The sequence below is a fragment of the Camarhynchus parvulus genome, chromosome 7, assembly GCF_901933205.1.
Source record: "Camarhynchus parvulus chromosome 7, STF_HiC, whole genome shotgun sequence".
Lineage (NCBI taxonomy): Eukaryota > Metazoa > Chordata > Aves > Passeriformes > Thraupidae > Camarhynchus > Camarhynchus parvulus.
The window spans coordinates 23,777,231-23,797,291 of NC_044577.1; the positions used below are offsets into that span (position 1 = coordinate 23,777,231).

At 41.0% G+C, this 20,061-nt stretch overlaps 1 protein-coding gene across 1 annotated transcript; it reads left to right on the plus strand.

Moving 5' to 3' along the window:
- The first annotated feature begins 21 nt into the window (after positions 1-21).
- Positions 22-18,222, plus strand: ERCC3 (ERCC excision repair 3, TFIIH core complex helicase subunit). Its single transcript, XM_030952028.1, has 15 exons — positions 22-63; positions 153-358; positions 1,331-1,567; positions 2,190-2,239; positions 3,151-3,286; positions 3,494-3,658; positions 4,636-4,840; positions 5,812-6,126; positions 7,248-7,432; positions 9,928-10,130; positions 13,504-13,600; positions 13,789-13,906; positions 15,104-15,222; positions 17,055-17,207; positions 17,563-18,222. The coding sequence occupies exons 1-15, from the start codon at positions 45-47 to the stop codon at positions 17,695-17,697; spliced, it is 2,343 nt and encodes a 780-aa protein (XP_030807888.1). The 5' UTR covers positions 22-44; the 3' UTR covers positions 17,698-18,222.
- The last annotated feature ends 1,839 nt before the right edge of the window (positions 18,223-20,061 follow it).

Below are 20,061 nucleotides of genomic sequence, written 5' to 3' on the forward strand. Positions count from 1 at the left end.
GCGGAAGTGACGCGCGGGCGGGCGCAGCGCGGCGCGCGGCGGCCATGGGCAGGAAGGAGCGGGGTGAGCAGGGCCGGGGAGCGGCGCGGGCCGGGCCGGGCCGGGGAGGGGGACCTGGGGCGGCTCAGTCACCGCTCCCGCTCTGCTCCCAGATAAGAAGAAGTCCAAGAAGCGCCATTACGATGACGACGAAGACGATGAGGACGAAGGTGCCGGGAAGGAGCAGCAGGAGGCGGTGCCGTCGGCGGCGGGGAAGCAGGTGGAGGAGAGCGGCACCAAGGTGGACGAGTACGGCGCCAAGGACTACCGGCTGCAGATGCCGCTGAAGGCCGACCACAGCTCGCGGCCCCTCTGGGTGGTGCGTGCGCGGGGGCGGCGGGGCCGCTGTCGCCGTGTGCCCCAGGGTGGGACGTGCGGGAGCCGGGATCGCTGCGGGACGCGGACAGGACCGGGCAGGGGCAGAAGCTGGCACTGCTGCGGGGTCAGGCGGGGAGCGCAGGCCGGGCCGCACTGTGCACGGGGAGAGCCTCGGGCGCGCCTGGGAGCGGGGTTTGATGCGGTGCGGGGCGGTGCGGGGAAAGGAGCTCCGGCAGTGCCTAAGGGATTGCTGCAGCCCCGGCGGCGCCCAGGGGATTGTTGCAGCCCCAGCAGCCTCCAGACGGGGTCCCCGCTGGTCCGGGTGTGCTGCGGACCGGGCATAGCCGCAGCTCAGCCAGACATCTCGGGGAGGGCTGTAGCGCAGCTCGTTGGCTGGTGGCACGAGAGGGATCTGTCACTGCAGTGATACAGTAGCAGGGTTTGTATGTTGGAGTGAAACGGCTTTAAGACAGGCTGGTCTCATCTTCCGTAACTGGTGCCGTTTGTTTTCTGTGCCCTTTGAAAGGGATGTCAGTAAATTTGCCAGTGTGTACCATCTAGGGAAGAGGTGGTTTCCCAGCCAGCTTCTGCACGGTGCCTGTCATCAAGTGCTGTACAGGCACCTGGGGCTGTGACACCCGAGTGCTGCCTTCATTCATTCATTTGTTCATTCATTCTGCAAAAAATGAGCAAGCAGTTTTTTTGTTCCAGGGGAATGGGGCTGGAAGCTTGCCTCTAGTCAAGCAATTTTTTTAGCATTAAAAAAGAAGGAATAACCCAGCATGTCAGTCTGGAAAAACTTTATTGATCTGGGTGGTGTTTATTCATAGTGCCGTGGAAGGAACATGGATAAATTAATTCCTGGACCATTTTCAGAAGACAAAAGTTACATGTTTATTCATTTTCTTGTAACTTCATTTGTGAGATTCAGTTCAACTAACACTGCTGTGCCTTCATTTGTTTATTTCTGTAGGCTCCGGATGGCCATATATTTTTGGAAGCCTTTTCTCCAGTTTACAAATATGCCCAGGACTTTCTGGTTGCCATTGCTGAGCCTGTGTGCAGACCCACCCATATTCACGAGTACAAGCTGACTGCTTACTCCCTGTATGCTGCTGTGAGTGTGGGCTTGCAGACAAGTGACATCACCGAGTATTTGCAGAAACTCAGCAAGACTGGTGTCCCAGATGGGATAATTCAGTTTATCAAAGTAAGACTATTCTACTGGCATTGGATATACATCTGTTTCTACTAAGGAATTCCTTTCCTGCTGCCTCTGCCTAATTGATTTATTGTTTTTTAGTCATTCATCACTTTTAACTATCTTATTCTTCTGTCATAGTTTCTAGAGAACATTTTTTTCCTGTCTTTTTGCATATGATATTGCTGCACACGTACTATTTTCATAATATCGCCTTTGTGGGATTTATTGAAAGTACATTTAAGTGTCTGTGTAGATAATTTCAGCCAGTACAACTTGTACATGGGGAAAGTTTCCTCAGATTTGCTCTGAAGGAAAACTGAGAATGTAGGAAGCAGTCTGTAATAGTGGGGCACTATAAGACAGCCTGCTTTATCCTGTGTGTTTTCACAGTCTTGGAAACAGTTTGAGATTAGGTATAAAAAGTGACTATCTGTGACTGATCTCCTCTGTGAGATGATGTGAGCATCTTCTGAAAATACCTTTTCAGGTTTGTTCCATGAGCATAACAGCAGTGCATGTAAATGTTTTGTGGTAAGGTGCTTCTTCACAAAGACCTAAAGCCATTGCAGTGTTTGGTCCTAAACATGGAATCTTTTTTGCATGTTCCTAATGACTGCTCTCTTTGTAGCTGTGCACCGTCAGCTATGGGAAGGTGAAGCTGGTTCTGAAACATAACAGGTGAGTGGCTTCTTCTTTAGCTCTTGTGGCAGCAAACCCTCCAAATGCACAGCTGAGTGAGTGAGTGCTCTCAGGAGTTCTGGAGTCTCACAGCTGCCAGCTGAGTGTAGCAGCTCTCAGGCATCACTTTTACAGCTTTTGGAAGTGTTTAATACATTAGCTGATGGATTGTGTTTGGCTGTCCTGAGCTAGCGCTGGTTGTCATGACGTTTTTAAAAGTAGGTTGCAAATTTGATATTGTAGTTTGTTTGTTTATTTCTTGGACTTGCAATATGTCTTTTGAAGTTTTCAAATCATTTGGGAAAGATAAGTAAATCAAGTGGCAAGAGGTGGCTGCTTATGTGTCTGTTGAATCTGATTTGTTTTAAAGTCAGAGGATAATGCTGGAAGGGGCCTGGAGAAGTCAGTGCATATTCTAACTGTGATCTCCAACCAGCATCATCATTGAGGAATCTCCAGGATGCATCAGTTTTAAATTTTCAGGTGGTTTGTGTTCTGGAAGTTTGGGGTTTTGTCTTTTGGGCTTTTGTGGTGCTGTGGACAGGACTTGAAAACAGCACATTTGGTGTTTTCACAAACTCACCTCAGTACAGTCAAAATTTACTTCATTTGCGTGCCACAAGTAAGATGTGTATGTGAGAGGTCTCTGTGGGCATTTCTGCTGGAGTTTGCCACTCAGGTTAGGTTAGAGAGCGTTTGAGTAAGATGGAGGGATGACTGCACAGTACATGATGCTTTTGGTGTGAGGCATCTTTTAAAAATTTTGCTTGCCATAGTGTCTTTATTTTTTAATTAGCCCCCCAAGACTGGATGCTTGAGAGTGCATCTAGTTATGCATCTACGCCGCTCTTTCTGTGAGTTATTCAGTTGATGAGTTCATAAAAATATTTTCCTTTATTCTTTCATTTTAGGTATTTTGTGGAAAGTACCCACCCTGACGTCATTCAGCAGCTTCTGCAAGACCATGTAATTAAAGAATGTCGCCTGAGAAATGCTGAAGGTGAAGAGACAGAGCTGATTACAGAGACATTCACAAGTAAATCAGCGGTATGTCCAGCCATATTCTAAAATTACTGCAGTGACTGGAGGTAAACTCTTGAGTAGTTTGGAGTTGCTATTGTTTGTTTGTTGTATCAGCTTCATTCTGCCATTAACAAACTCTGCCTCTTTAATGAGCCCGAATTTGGGGAGAAATGTGGAGCCAGTGTGTCTCTAATGAAACTTGTGGTGAAAATTCATGTTCCTCTATTTCAGATTTCCAAATCTAGTGAAGGTGGCCTTGGTCCATCAACTTCACAGGGAACAGATGCTCAGAATAAGCCAGATGTCCCAGCTGACTTGTTTGAGTTTTATGAACAGATGGACAAAGATGAGGAGGAGGAGGAGGAAACGCAGACGGTGTCTTTTGAAGTCAAGCAGGTATGAATATTGCAGAGAAGCACATAAGCATGAGAACTTCCTAGGCATTACTGTGGCTCTTTGTATGGTAGAGGAGATCACTGGAAGTCATTAACATTTCTTTCCTTTTACCTTCCAAAGTTTAGAATCTTAGAGAGTGGCAGTGTGGGTGTTGTTCTTTCCCTGCCTGCAGAATGCAGTGCTCACAGGCCAGAGAGGCTCCAGGGACTTAGGGAGGTCCCTGTCACGTGTGGCTGAGTATTACTTAGTTCAAGATGAGAATTCAGTGGAGGGCTACTTTCAAAGAGCTTGTTTTTTTTTCCTTTTCCCTCCTGCTTTTGGTTTGTAATTCATGGTTGCAGAAGGAACTCTTTCTTGGTGGTTTCAATTTCATCACTTGAGAAAGGGAGCTGGAGGTTGGTGCACAGTCCTTGCTTGACCTTCAGAGAGCTTCTATAGAACTTGTCAAGTTGGTTTTGGACTTGGTGATTTTAATTATGCCTTAGTAGGAGAAAAAGGAATTTAGAAAAGGATAACTTAGTAGCTGTTTTGTTTATTTGAAAAAAGCCAACCGAAACCAACAACCTCTTGGTGACTGATTCAGCCTGTCATTACCTTGGAATAACTTCCGTACAGGCTATGGAGGTTTTCAGGGTACCAGATGTGCAGCTTTATGTAACATAGAGAACCTTACATGTCTGTTACTGAACTCTTTGTTGCAGGATTTCAGGGTATAGTTTAGTCATTGCTGGGCAAGCAGCAATCTGAGCTGAATGTGTCACGTTCTTCCATCTGCCTAAAGAGCCCTCTCTAATATTAACTGTTCAAAGTGTTTTGGGGGCTGAGGTAATCACAGGTAAAGTTTCCAGAATAAGACTTCATAAGCATAAAAAATAAATGTAACTTCACTTGGTACTATGTAACCTAGTTTTTTTTAGGGAAAAGAAATTAACTCAGATGTGGAGAATTTATCAACTGAAACTTTGTTTCCTCTTCAGGAGATGATTGAAGAACTTCAGAAGCGTTGTATCCATTTGGAGTACCCCTTGTTAGCAGAGTATGATTTCAGAAATGATTCTGTGAATCCTGATATCAATATAGATCTGAAACCTACTGCAGTCCTCAGGCCTTATCAAGAGAAAAGCCTAAGGAAGATGTTTGGGAATGGACGAGCCAGGTCTGGTGTTATTGTCTTGCCATGTGGTAAGTTTCTGTGTCGGTACTTAGACAATTTTTTGTTTGCCTGTAGTAAAGAAAATTCCAAAGGTGACAGCTGCCTGGATTTCAGACAGCAGCAGGGACTGTTCTGGTCCCAGTGTGCAGAGTCCTGGTGGTGAGGCTGTGCTGAAGGAGAGCTGGGTCACAGAGCTGTTGGTGTCCTGGCAGGGGCTGGGGAGCAGCTGTGGTACCTTCACAGTGCCAGTCCTGCTTTTGCTGTGCCCACTGCCACCTGTGCTCATCTTCCCATGAAATGTAAAGCTGTTGGCATTGGAATTTGTTCCTTGGTTGGGAATGGGGGAACTGGAGGGAGCTGGGAATACAAAGGTGGCATAGAGGGGTGTCCAGAGAAGGAAAGAGCTTGAGTGTACAGGTGCTGGGCAGGAGAGTTTGAGGATGAAATGAGAAACATGCTGACTTGGACAGCCTGCAGAAAACGGGGAAAAGGAGCAAACAGGAGGCTGTGTGCCAGTGCCCTCAGTACTGGGAGAGGAGGGGGCACATAGGAGCTGTGATGAGGGCCTGAGCGTGCATAAGGGATGCTGGGAGAAGTGTGAAGGATGGGAAGATTTAAGGAGTTGCTTTGTGGGGGAACGTGTAACTGGCAGAGACAGATAAATAGAGCAACCCTAGGGAAGCTTTCTGTAGCCACCTGTAATTTAACATTCTTTTAAATTAAAAAGCATTAGAATGATCACTTCTAATTGTCAAAGCCATTGTTTGCAATTGTTTTCTTGAGGAAATACGGTTTTGTCCTGTAGACAATCCAGCTGCACTTTTAAGAAGTGAATACTTGATCTCTTTATGACTATTGTAGCAAAGAAACAACAAAGAAATTCCCCTTTGCATGATTTCATATCCTCTCATGGTTTTCCTTCACTCTTTGGTTTTGTTTTCCTCCTACTCCAGTGGCCTCTGAGAGATGCCTAATGAGTGTCACTCCTTCTGCCCTGCAGGTGCTGGCAAGTCTCTGGTGGGAGTGACGGCCGCGTGCACCGTGCGCAAGCGGTGCCTGGTGCTCGGCAATTCCGCCGTGTCTGTGGAGCAGTGGAAGGCCCAGTTCAAGATGTGGTCCACCATCGACGACAGCCAGATCTGCCGCTTCACCTCTGATGCCAAAGACAAGCCCATTGGCTGCTCTGTTGCCATCAGCACATACTCCATGTTGGGGCACACGACAAAAAGGTCTTGGGAAGCAGAAAGAGTAATGGAGTGGCTTAAAAGTCAAGAGTGGGGCCTTATGATACTGGATGAAGTCCATACCATTCCTGGTAAGGAAAAGGTGTGCAAACCTTCCATGTTGCACACATTGTTCATGTCCTTCTGTTCTTGTAGAAGTGGTGGTTTTTTGCTGTTCTTCTCATGATTCTCATGGGATGTAGTGAGTAAACCCATGGCTTAGGGTTTTGGAACAAGTAAACTGCCTTGTTCTACTTTTTTTTCCCCCGATACTACATAGTTTAGCTGACCGCTAGTTTTCTGAACCCTTCAAATTAGGCACTGTGTTTCCTGTAATAGCAGTGTAAAGTACAAGCTCCCCCGTGTAGGCTGATAAAGTGCTCTTAAAATACCTGAATTACCTTTGCATAATTTTGCTGTAGACATATTTGAACAGGAGAGGAATTCATCTGCCTTCTTCTTGTAGATGCAGTGGCACTGCAGGCCAGCTTTTAATTTCTATGAGTAATCATAGTGATTAACATCCAGAAATAACAGCTGTCTTTGAAATTGCCATGTAATTGAGATCTGTACTACTGGAAAGCAATAATGTGCTATTAAAGTGTCTGTGGAATAATCCTGGCTAAAAAAACACCCAAGATTGTTAGCTGTTCTTCCTTATTCTTAGTTGAATATATTTTGGTGTCTACAGAAGTAGACCTTGGTGATTAATTGCCATTTTGTCAAAGTAGCATACTGGCACTGTTCTGTCACTTTTGTTCTTGCTTAGTTTCATAGAAATGAAGGTACAGCAACTCCTCTGTGATTTCTAGCAATACTAAAGATGAGTAATTCTGCCATATCCTGCAAGTCCTGAATGTGGCAGTCAGCCAAGGGTCCTTGTGTCATAGTTCTTGCTAGGAAATAGTAGAGACCCAAACCAAACCGTGTAACCTGTGAATATATTAATTTTCTCTTGGGGAATGGAAAATAATAAAGAAGGTTTACTGGGATTTTCAGAGTATACTTGGCAATGCAAAGTAAAGCTGCAATCACTATGAAGTTTCACTGTGACACAGATTTGTTAGGAGTGTGTGTGCAATGGGGTACAATTTCCCAATGCTGTGCTTGCCTTATGCTCAGGAGTTGATGAAAATATCTTTTTAAAGTTGCAGCATTTGTCTTCTGAAACCATTCAGGAAAGTTAACAAAAAATTTGTCTTGGATTTTTTAGCAAAAATGTTCAGACGTGTGCTCACTATCGTCCAAGCTCATTGTAAATTGGGGCTGACTGCTACCCTGGTCAGAGAAGATGATAAAATTGTTGACCTGAACTTCTTGATTGGACCAAAGCTCTATGAAGCCAACTGGATGGAGCTGCAGAACAACGGCTACATTGCTAAAGTCCAGTGTGCTGAGGTGATGCTCTGCTTTTTGGTATTAGTGTTTATTTAGTATGCTTATAAAGTAGAGAAAAATTCTTGCAGCTCTTATGAAAAAGAACAATAGTAGAAATTTTTAAACATGTAAGAAAATACCTGCTTATTTTCAAGCCTGAACATGTGAGGGTGAAACTTGAAAACATAGGACTGGATTTTACCATTCTTTCTAGTATACAGATGTGACCTCTGTTCTTTACAGCATATGGATGAGAGGTAAATCTGGTATTGAAAGAGGTGAAAATCTTTCACACAGGCACATTAGAATGTTAAAGTAATCTTTCTGGAAGCCTAATTCAGTGTATTATCACTGGTAATTGACATGGAAGATACTTAGGGAAGAGTATAACTTTCTTCAAGCTGTTATTTACAATGTTTCCATGTAAGCATTAGGGGTTTGTTTTTTCATGAACTTGTTTGGTCTCCTGTTGAATGGAAGTAAAGTTTTAGCAGCTGCAATGTGTTATGGTAGAGTTTGGGTTTTTTTGTCTTTGTGTTGTTGTTATTGTTGTGGTGGTTTATTTTAAGCCTGTCTTGCTAATTTCATGCAATTCTCCCTAGCTCTGGTACTGGAATAAAATACGCAAATGTAGGTCAGCTGTTCTCCCTTTGAACACTGTGCAAACTGGAGATTGTAGAAGGAAAAAAACTCATTGCTTTGAACTCATTGAATAGAAGTGAAAAGCACCTAGAAAATAAATGTTGAAGGGAGAGTAACCAGTCCTCAAATTCAGGTTTGCATTTAGGCACTCTGGTTAGTTCTGCTAGGCAAAATTCTCAGTCCCTGAACTGCCCTTTAGTCATTTAAAAAGGAAGCATGGGCTACCTTCTATTCTGAATGATGGGAAAATTCTGCAAGTTTCTATTCCTTAGGCCAGTGTTTTGAACTAACATTTGATGACTCTACCAGAAGCAAAGAACAAAAAGCCCAGTGTTGAGTCCAATTTGTGCACAACTGCTTTGCATATTTGTTTGGATTTCCTTGAGGAGTAGCACCATTAATCAACCTGGTTTATTCCCCTCAGCCAGGAAAGGTGTCTGGCTCACTCTTCATGTGCAGTTCTTCCCAGGTGGCTGGAGAGGGCAGTGCTGATGTCTCATAGGGCAGGTCATGGTTGTTGCAGGTGTTGCTCTTTCACTGCTCTAAAAGAGAAAGAACAGCACAGTTTAAAAAGTTACACAAAGTTCAAAAAAACACAACAAACCTGTTATTTACCTGTTTTTTCAGAGTTTTATAATTTACAAATAATCCCTTTTTGAGCAGCCATACTAAGTCTTTGGATTGGAATACCTGTCTTGCAAAATGTAAAATGAAAATAAAAAATACGTGTGTTTGCCATGCAGTCAGAGGCATTGAGAAATAGATGAAATTTTTTACCACAGTCAGTAAATTCAGTATTGTATCTCATTTTCACTTCGATGTAACTGTCTTCTGGTTCAAGAGTTTTAAGTATTTCATGTAGACAGCACACAATAACAACAGAGCCTATTCAGTGCATGAATTTCTTTTAATGTAGTCAAAGGATAATGAAAGCATCATCTGGCATTTAAGTCACTGGAAAAAATATTTTGAAACAAAAAATTAGGTCTTATCAGTACAGAACAATTAATGTTGTTTAAATAAACTCCTCTAAATTGTCATAAACTTCCTTAGCTGAATGGTGGTTATGAAAGAGGCTTTTCTCTGTGGTAGTTTGTTACTTTCTGTTGTGCAATGGATATGAGAGAATAACTCATGTAGAGCAGAGTGAATGTTTCCCAAATTATATCCCCTATGGATAGTGTCAGATGTTATCAATAGTGTCACTTCATTGGCTTAAACTAGATAATTTCTTCTTTTTTTCATGCTAGAATAGAAAAAATAAACCTAGACTTGTTGAAGTACTATGGTTGTTGTTTACATAATAGAAGAATTGCTTAGGTATCCTGGGGTGATGTTATTGTCTGTTGAAAACTTCTAATCAGTTGTAGTGTTTTGGAAATTCTAGACTCAATAGCTGTGGATATATGGAGAAAGATGGGTGAATTTGTTCTGTAATGAAGACAAAATGTGTCTCAGCATTCAGAATATGGATGAAAATGAGTCTTTATGGGAAAAAGCTTTGACTGCTGTGAGAGGGAGACTACACAACTCATTCCCTTTAATTACTGCTTTGTAGGAAGTAGTAGTATTTAGTAAATTATTTAGGTGTGAACATGAAGTAACTGTATTTCAGTCTTGTTCCAGTCCCACTGCCTATTTCTGTCATGGATCTCAATGCCAAAGCATTTGTAAAAACAGATTTTAGCTGTGCAGGAGACTTCAGTGACTGATAGCTTTCCTTTTCGTACAGAAATGACTGTGTTAAGATATGTGACCTACACTATACAGAAAGTCCTAATGCATTACCAGCCCCCAATATCTTTTCAACTCTCACTGGGATTAAATAAGTAAATAATGGAGTGTTACCTTGTGTGTGTGTTTTCTGATTGTAGGTATGGTGCCCAATGTCACCTGAATTTTACAGAGAATATGTAGCTATTAAAACAAAGAAAAGGATACTGCTCTACACCATGAACCCAAATAAATTCAGAGCCTGTCAGTTCTTGATTAAGTTTCACGAGCGACGGAATGATAAAATCATCGTCTTTGCTGACAATGTGTTTGCACTGAAGGAATATGCAGTCAGACTTGGGAAGTAAGTGTTCAGCCAATGATGGCACTGTTGTTTTCCTCCTTCCATGACAATTTCCTTGCAATCTCACAGCTTTCAGTAGTCTTTGATATTTTTTGTAATGCTGTAACTCCAGTCCTCCTGCATAAAAAGCTCAGGAGGGTATTTTTGGATGGACCTTACTGGCATTGCATCATGATTTTGGTATTTGAAAAGAGTCTCTGTTTGGCATTTGTTTCAGAAAAGTTTACATCCAGGACTTTGTGAAAGATTTAGTATTTTTGCTTTATTTTAATTAGTAAAAGCCAATGGAAAAATAAGGGGGTTTTGGAAATATCACTAGAACTGTTTCTTTAATGGATGGTAGCTTTCTGTGTCTCTCTGAGAAAAAGGTTTTCAAATATATACTCTGGATCTTTCAGGATGGTCTGAGACCCAGGGCCTTCTTCTTCGGGTTCTCCAAAGTTCTTACCCTTGTCTAAAAAAACTAAGACAGGCTTTTTTGGTATATGTGCTGTACTAGTGCACTGCCTAGAAGTGCAGTAATTGTTTAGTAAACTAAAGGACATTTCTCCCTAGAGCTCCTTGATTACCTTAAATGACTGTAACATGAGTGCAGTTATGGGAGGTTGTGCAAACAGGGTTTAATGAGGGGTCAGCATCAGTCTGTTGGTAGGATTTGGGGAGGGATGGTCAGAGAGAGTTTGTCAGGATCAGGGCATAGAGCGATTTTTGGGAAACATAACCTTATAAGCTGGTCTCATCCTTTCTTTGACAAAGCCAAATAATCCCTTCCTTGCTGGAAGCTGTGGGGTATTTTGATGGTGTATGATTTCATGTCTAGGAATTTCAGCAGTATTCGTTAGCAAAACCTCAAACAAGCCTTTACACTTTCCAAAATTCATGATCAGTTCTGACTGCATGTTAAGGGGCCGTGTGGTGCTGGCATGCTGTGACATCAAATAGCAAGCAGAGCTAATGGTGTTGGATGAATTCCAACACCCATGATCTCTTTCATCATTTTTTTAATCTGTCTGGACAGAGATTAGCTGTAATGATGCCTCTGGAATGTCTCTAGCAGTGTTCAGTGTACCACAGACAAAGCCTTTAGCACAGGCAATGCTGGGGGGCAGGGGATGCTATGAGGCACAGTAGTTGTAAGTGGGGTAGATGCTGTGGAAGTGTGGGAGGAAAATCAGTTGAAGAAATAGTAGGTGGCCCCTTTTTATGTTCTGGAGGGAATTCTGTGTTTCTCACATCATTTATGAAGCTCCAGGTTATCCAGCTGCCACTATTAGAAAGAAAGCACAGGCTTGCTGTGCTGGACAAAGGTGAGGTTTGTTTTAACTGGAGGATTTTTGCTGTGAGCAGACTAAACCAAAGAGAACTGTTCGTTTCTGCAGGGCAGGAACTCTGTGTGTAGAGGAGAGAGCAGCCCCGTGGGTAGAGCAGGAGTGCTGTGTCTGTGTGCCCAGCAGGAGCACAGCTTCCCACTGCCCTTCTCATGGCCTGACAGGAGCCTGTGGGCTGGGTGGGCTCCTCCATGGGGGGAGAGGTTGCCACAGTCTGGCTGCTTCTGCTGGCTCCTCCCTTAACCCTCTTGCCCTTGGTAGTGGGAAAGACCATGCACATGACGGGAATTACTTTATCCGCAGTTTTTGGGGCCAGAGAATCCAAATTTGCTCAGCCAGCTTTCCCTCTGTCATGATTGTGTCATCCAGTATAGCATAGCTCATGTACTGCCTGGTTTCACTGGCGTTAGGAATATGTTTAAGTCACTGTTTCTGAAGGACTGTGCCTCTGTGGTTTTATCAGTTATGTCAGTTAATGGCAGAGGAATCTATCTTTGCAAATCCCTCAAATGTCTTTTCTCAGTGAGGAAAATGAGTCATTAAAAAAAGAATCCATTTAGCACTTAATGTTGTAGATTCAGAAGAGTACTCAGGAATGCCAGTGTATCACTGTCAAGTAGGGTCTGGGCTAGTTAAAATGAAGGATTGATAGCCAGGAGTTCAGGACTATTCTGTTCTTAATACAAAATGTTTGAGTGCCTTCTTGCCTTCTTACAAAAAGGAAGGCTCAAAAATTTAGTTTCAGTTTAAATCTGCCATTTAACTTCACAATTTAAATACTACATGAAATTTAAAATAAGACTTAAGATAATGCTTAATGCTACTAATTTAATAATGAAGATATTTTTTCAGAATTGATTCATTTGCTACTTTCATTTTTTAGCTGTTTTTTTCTGAAAGTCTGCTTAAATACACTAAAAAGAATAATTAGATTACAGATTACTAGGATTGTTTGATAAAAAACCCTAGAATAAAGTTTGTAGTAAAGAAAGCAAGAGGAGCCAGTGCACAGGGATTATTTGATAAGAATAGAAAACCTAAGTCCATGCACTGCCATGTTTATGTTCAGCCATGATCTATGTGCAATACTAAATGGAAAATTTGAGCTTAGTTCCTTGTGTTAGAAATAATTTATGGAACTGTGAGCAAAACAGTAATTGGAAAATTTAACTCCTATTGTTTGGAGATTCTTGGTAACCTTAATTTGGAAAAGTAGTACAACAGATGACAAAGCAGTGGCAGTGCTATCCTGCATGCAGCTCACTGTTTTTGTGTGGGCTCATCTCTTCTTAGCTTTTTGGTTTTTAAACTCTGCTTAGGTAGAAATAAAACAGTCAGACACTGGAAAATTCACAGCAATTCAAGTTATTCATTAAGTCTGTGAGTGACTTGAGTTTGTGTGAGCCTTTGGGATTGAAACATTAAATGTTCCATGTCATTCATTGTCAGACATCAGAAACCATAGGTGAAATGCCACTGTGAGCTGCTCATGAAATGTTTGAGGCCTTTGCATCATTTCAGTAAGCCCAGAACATATTAGAAGGGCAAGACGTTAGCCTCAAAAGCAAAAATAATTTTCCCAGAACAACACCCAGCAGCCCATTTGTGACATCCAGCATATCCTTGATAGAGAAGCCTGTATTTTCAAGTGTTTAAACAGGAAGCAAAAGGTTGCAGCTGTAAATGTGCTAACTCAGTACATTTGAGGAAAAAAAGGTCTTTAACAGCTGCCTTGAGTCTTTCATGTAGGCTTTCATGTATTCAGTCTGTTGATATACAGCTTCATTGGTGCACGTAATTGCAAAACATTTGTAACTGTCAGAATTTCTTTCTGGCTGACTGGGTTGCTGCAGAGGGTTCCACAAACCCCTGGGCAACTGCCATGAAGAGTCAAACAAGCTAAAAGTAAACTGATATCTGTACCAAAATCTGGTTTGTTTTCATACCTGCTCAAAGATGTCCTGCGCTCCTTGCCATGGTACCTCATAAGAAATGAGTGAGAAATCTTGAATTTATTTAATTTGTATATGTTGTGTTCTTTTCAGACCCTATATCTATGGTCCTACTGCACAAGGGGAAAGAATGCAAATTCTACAAAACTTCAAGCACAATCCCAAAATCAACACTATTTTCATTTCCAAGGTGAGGGAGTACATTCAGTTTGTCCTTGTGCCTATCTTTGGAGTCAGCTTTTAGAGTCAGCTGCACATGCATGGTTTGCATTTGACATCTTTGTATCACAGCTCACCAAGAAAGCTGTGCTTTGTATTTGGTGTTGGCTGGGGAGATGTGGAAATAAGAGACTGCTCAGAGGTGCTGCTCTCTTGCAGGTAGGGGACACGTCCTTCGATCTGCCAGAGGCCAATGTTCTCATTCAGATCTCATCCCACGGTGGCTCACGGAGGCAGGAGGCTCAAAGGCTGGGCCGAGTGCTGAGAGCCAAGAAAGGTAAAGGAGGTGGTGCTTGGGCTCTGGGCCTTGGATCACAGCAACCTAGAGCAGGGGAAACTGGATGTTCATGAGGCTTCTTTATACTCTCCTTATGTTTTAGTCAAAGAGAATATACCTATATACCAGCAAATGAAAATGAAGCATTTTCTGGGTCAGTAAACTTAGTGATGAGAAAACTTCTAAAGGGCAAAAAAAGCTGAAAGAAAACTGACTTTCTGTGGCAATTCTCTCACTTTTTCATTCCTTGATATTTTCTTCAACATGCAATTGTTTGTGTTGGATCATAGTATTATTCTAAGAAGCAAGCCTCTAGAAATCACATTTTTGACACTGTAGATTACTTGCTTTTAAAAATTGGATTTGGTTTTTGACTAGTGTGTTTTTGTAAAACATGGCCAAAGGAATTTTTTTTGTTTAGAACAATTACTCTTAAAATACTTTCTACTCAGACTTAAGCTCTGCATATACTTATTTTAATACAAATAAGTATATGCTTTAATACAAGCATTTTGTATATTTTATATATTTTAATATTTTAAAACAAGCAGGTTACAGGTAAGGCTTTGTTTGATAATGCAAACAAACCCCATGTTAGTGAAATTGACAAAGTCTTAATGAAATCCTGAGTTTTAAAAGAGAACCCTGTTACCAGGGTAACAGATCTTAAGGACTGTAAGTGTAAAAAAAAGTTTATGCACAGCCTGGTATGTGCTGGTCTTCAGGTAGTGCTGTGAATTCTTAGCTAAGTATCTTTGCTTCACTTTTTTAATTCAAAAACACTGCAAACTCTAGTTCACATGGATAAAAATTTTCCTTTGTCTTTTTCCGCTGGACTTTTCTTGCTCTTGACTTTTCACTTCTTCTTGACATGATAGACTTAAAAACAATTTTATCTTTCACCTTGCCTAGCAGAATAAAGCAGCAGATTCTTTTTAGAGCACCTGTGTGATGGTGTTAGTCTACATTTCCTTTTCTGTTTTTGTCTTTTCACCTATCCTCAAGTTATTAAGAACAAAAGTAGGAGTTTCCATCCTGTGTCAGTCAGTTTATGCGAGGTCCGGGTGCAGCTAGACAATGCAAATGGTTTTTGTGGGGACAAGTTACTTAAGAACCTGTTTTCAGTATTTATTCCTTGGTTGTTCTTTGTTGCAGTGTTCCAAATGAAACTAATCACTGAGTGCTTTTGTCTCTTAGGCATGGTTGCAGAGGAATACAATGCCTTTTTTTATTCCCTTGTATCCCAAGACACTCAGGAAATGGCATATTCAACAAAACGACAACGGTTTCTTGTAGATCAAGGTTATAGCTTCAAGGTAACTTGTTCCTTGTATTTATTATACTTGAGGCCTAAGAATGTAATTTTCATATTGTTTAGTGTTAGTATTTGGTCCAGTACTTGAGAATTCTGGTTGTGGAATGCATTGATGAAAGATTTTCTTTTCACTTTTTGTTTAGGACTTTCTTCTTGCCATCTCTCAATAGGTTCATTCTTTCTTTGCCTTTCATCCAAAAGAGAACTGGAGTAATACATTTTTGCTAAATCCACATATCTTGTCTTTGCTTCTTAAATATCAGCCTTATTACAGTTTACTGCTTGGAGTGCACTGCTAGCTGAGGGTTTTTTTTTTTGTTAGCTAACCAGTTGCCTTTGCTACTGTATTTTTTTTTTTAATTTTAGAGACTAAATGTAGGATATACTAAATTTTAAACCAGTTGCAGAAGAACTCTGTATATTAAAGAATTAGGGGTAACTTTTAGACAGAGCATCAGTTGGACAGCTTAAAAGATGATGCAGTGGGAATTCTTTCCATTCTATGAGTCATGCTAACACTGTTTTGCAATCAGAGCTGGAAACAGGGAAATACAATTTAAAATGGATTTTTTTGACTCTTTTTTCTTTATTTTTAGGATGACCATAGCACATATCCTCCTAAATAAACAAGGAGTACCATAGTGTTCCTTTAGCCATGTAGGACTGATTGCTTCCATTAATGGATTTTTCAGGCTTGGAGGTTTTCTCAGGAAAACGTCCTTTTTCAGACTAGATATTCCCACAAATAACAACCCACGGACCTGATTATTCATTCCAGTGTTTTCCTAACCCCATTTTTGAAAAATGGTACTTGGCAGCTAATAAGGATTTCTTTTACCTTAAACTTTATTTACAGTGTTTTTGTGATCTGCTCCAACCCAGACTGCTCAGGTAATTAGTTTCTAATTGTATTGACTCAAGAGGTAAGCAGAAAAGATGAGGGAAAACACTACATAATCAATGGTTGAATTTGAATGTCTTTCTCAAAACCATGTCAAATGTGACATTTTCAAAATACCTCTGGTTAAGAAAGTAAGCTGCCTGTTGCAAATCTTTATAACAGAAGCTTGAGATCTTTCAGTTCTTCAGAAGGGGAGCTTTGTCAGCTGATGGAGCCCATGGCACTGCATTGCCAGTAGGTTACATGTGCCCTGCACCCACAGTTACCAGATGAGTTACTGAGAATTCCAAGGAGAACAAACTTAACTGAAGTTACCCAGTGTTTAAGTACTCAGAGGCTGGAAGAGTCCTTTTGCTCTGTGACTGATGATCTGTTGCAAGTTGCTGCACTGTCTCCCAACAGCTGTACATCTCAATTTGTTAGGAGTTTTTCCCCATTGTCCTGAATGCTTCTTGCTAAAATTCTAAGTCTCTGCAGAGCTAGTGGATTATTTTTGCTGAATATAAAATACTGGTTCTTAAACCAGATAAATCTAGAGCATACAGCATGACACCAACCTTGCAGAAACTTGAATACATGTCTGAGTTATATGTGCTTTGGTCAGGTTTTTGGTCAAGCTGGTATAAACAATGTTTAGCTGACATGCTGTGCCCAGAGATTTTCTTTCTTCTTTTCCTTTTTTTTCCCCAAAAAGATTTGTCTCTTGCATTTCCAGATAGAATATAACAAGAGCTGTGAGTGTATATATATATACATCACTTAGCAAGATTTTATCTGTATCTGTGCTATCTGTAGTGTGAGGTTGTTCCAACCATTGATGAAAGTTGAAGGCAGTTCCAACAGGATATGGAATCAGAAATACTTGTCTTGTTTTTGAATAGCTAGCAGTGAGGAGGAAGAGCCCTCACCTTGTAGTGTGCTTTGTTTCTTAGGTAATCACAAAGCTGGCAGGCATGGAAGAAGAAGAACTTTCATTTTCAACCAAAGAAGAACAGCAGCAGCTTCTCCAGAAAGTCCTGCAAGCATCTGACCTGGATGCTGAGGAGGAAGTAGTTGCTGGAGAATATGGTTCAAAGTCAGCTCAGGTAATGAAGAATTCTTTGACAAGGATGACCATAGGTGGGACAGAACTGGGCCATTTTATTTTCATCCAGTTCTAAATGTGATGTTGTCATGGATGGCCTGGTAGCTTTGTGAAACATCAGAGAACATATTTGTTTTTTAATCTGTATTAGCCTTTAGCTATTGGAATAATTCACTTGTTGGGCACTCAGAAAAATTTCAACATGGAATTTGTGTCCTTCTCCATCATACTTGAAGGAGAAGGTAACAGATCTATCATTACAGATTTTGAAGTAAATCTTCTAAGTCACATGCAATGCCAATATTTTAAGCCTCTGACGCCACCCTAAGCACGTGTGTGTGCTCCTTGTCCTGCAGGTGTCGCGCCGTGCAGGCACCATGAGCTCCATGTCTGGGGCAGATGACACCGTGTACATGGAGTACCACTCCTCCCGGAGCAAGGCATCCTCCAACAAGCACATCCACCCCCTGTTCAAGCGCTTCCGCAAGTGACCCTTCACACGGCGGCTCTGGGAACGCCACCTGTCTGTGTGTTCTGTTACTGCAAAGGTGGAGCTGGAATTTGTGGCAGGTCCTTTAACAGACTCTTTTATGTGCATCTGTACAGCCATATATTTACTTACCAATGTATGTGCTCTCGTAGGTGAATGGGAAAGCAAAGAAGGAACTAAATCTTACCATGAAAATATTTTTAGGAACTTGAAGATACAAATATGTCACAGCACATACTTTTTTTGTGTGGCACTGTGCTCCTTGTCTTATGCCCTTGTTTCCTCATGGCTGGAGGGCAGAAGCATATGGACCACTTCATTCAAGAGAAGTACTTGTCTGGTTTTCAGGGTAATTAATAGATTTTATTTTTATCAGCTGAAGATCCTTTTTCAGAAGAGTCCTGAAAAGGTTTTGTAAATGAAGTTTGTACTGATGTTTGAGATATTATTTATCTGATTCTTGTGTCTGCTCAATAATATACTGTTTCTCAAAATGCTTAAATAAAATCATTCAGTGAGCTGAACAGATCCTGTGAGGAGCACTTTACATTATATTTTTAAACTGAGAGCTAATTTATACTTGTGACTTACCTGTGTTAAAATTCTAACAAATAGGTCAGAAATACTTTAGAGTTTGAAGACAAGAAGAAAAAGAGACTGTCTCCAAAGTAAACTCAAGGACAGCATTAGTAGTAAATACAAAGGAATTCTGTGCTAGTTTTCCTAATTTTTCTTGCTACTCTTGAGAAGTTGCTCAAATAAAAGATGTTTCTCTTGTTATTTATATTCTATTTATTAACCATGCAATAAAACCTTCATAACTGCTAAACAGTGCACTCTCACCACAGAGGTTATTATTGAATCAAAAAGCATTTTGACTTCTCACAAGGTGAGTTGGAAGAATGTGTGAAAGAAAGATTCCTAGGTTTCTTTTTTTTTTAATGAAGAATGCATTGTAATTCTAGAAAACAATAGGGAAATGTTGGTGGTTTGTGCCAGAAGAATGCTTTTTAATGCTTTAAGTAACACCTGCTTAATAATGTAACATGCTACTTGCTGTTGTATTAAGAGGTGTTATTTCTCTGGTTCTTTGTAGAGCTTTAGGAACAACCTCTGTTGGCTGAAAATAGGTTTGTATAAAGGTTTACCATACTGGAAGGAGCATGCATGGTACAGCTATTCTGGTTGTATGACAAACATGCTTCAGAAAAATACTGAATTCTATTTCTTATTAGCATGAATTGTAGAAATATTGGAACCATTTAATAATTGAGAACAGATGGTGCTTGGTTTTGGTCTCTGTGTCAGAATCAGGTAATTTTTAAAAAGTGAACTGATCTGCCTCAGTTTAAGCTTTGTTTAGGCTCTGAGCCTTACCTGTAACACTTGATTCCTTCTCTCATGCTGAGTCTTCTGCCTCAACCTGGAACCAGCCATGGCAGTGCTGGAGTGGCTTATATAGAAGAGATAATTGTGCAGTATTCTGGTGCTGATTTCCTCTCCCCATTTTAAAGCATTATTTACTTCTGATACTAGTTTGGATCAGCTCTAATGGCAACAGCTAGTAGCAAAATGGTAATTTAGTATAATGGGAGGGGCCTGTGCATAATTCTCTCTGAAAGAGCTTTATTAATTGCTTTGAAACAATTCTCCACCCTTCATAAACTTGAAAAAACTAAACAACCTACTAAATGCAAATGGCTCAATACTGATTCCTGTAATTGTGGAATCACAATTACAGGGGCATGTAGCTGGATTTAGGACTGCAGTAGTTCATGTGTAGTAAATCATGACTAATGATCTCACTCCTCTAAGTAATGTGTGTGTGGGATGCAGTACATTCAGCATCAAGTAAAGCATGATAATTTTACAAGGTATGAATGACTCCACGCATCAGTGATAGCATCTTGGTATTCACAATTTAGAATTCATGACCTTGATAAGGTAAAGTGCAGTAATTACTGCCTGGTCTTATTCCAGGCTGTAGCAGCAAATGGCAGACTGGTGCATTTACTCACCACAGCTGCGTTGCTGCACTCTGGCAGTGCACCCAAGGGTCACAGACAGCTCCAGATCTCTAATCCCAGCCCTCTAGGAAACTAAATTGTCCACAGAACAAATAGTGTGGCAGAAGTGTGATTCAGATTATGACTGATGCCAGAGGCAGGTGAACTTAGGGGTAAGTAAATTATTTCTTGGAAGTCTGTGGATAGAGGAGGTGTGATTTTCTTGGATGTCATTCAGGGTTCCTTGCTGGCTCCTGCTCCCTGGTCTGAATTCCATACTGAGGAGACTCAATGTTCTTCAGGAATTGTCTTTCTTTAATATTTGCGGCTTGTGTTTCCGATAGGCTACAATACTGAAG

Bases quoted from the DNA above. Each gene is read 5' to 3' on its own strand.
- ERCC3 (XM_030952028.1), top strand. The intron at 2,240-3,150 runs GTGAGTGGCTTC...CTTTCATTTTAG, and splicing joins CTGGTTCTGAAACATAACAG to GTATTTTGTGGAAAGTACCC. The intron at 7,433-9,927 runs GTGATGCTCTGC...TTCTGATTGTAG, and splicing joins CTAAAGTCCAGTGTGCTGAG to GTATGGTGCCCAATGTCACC.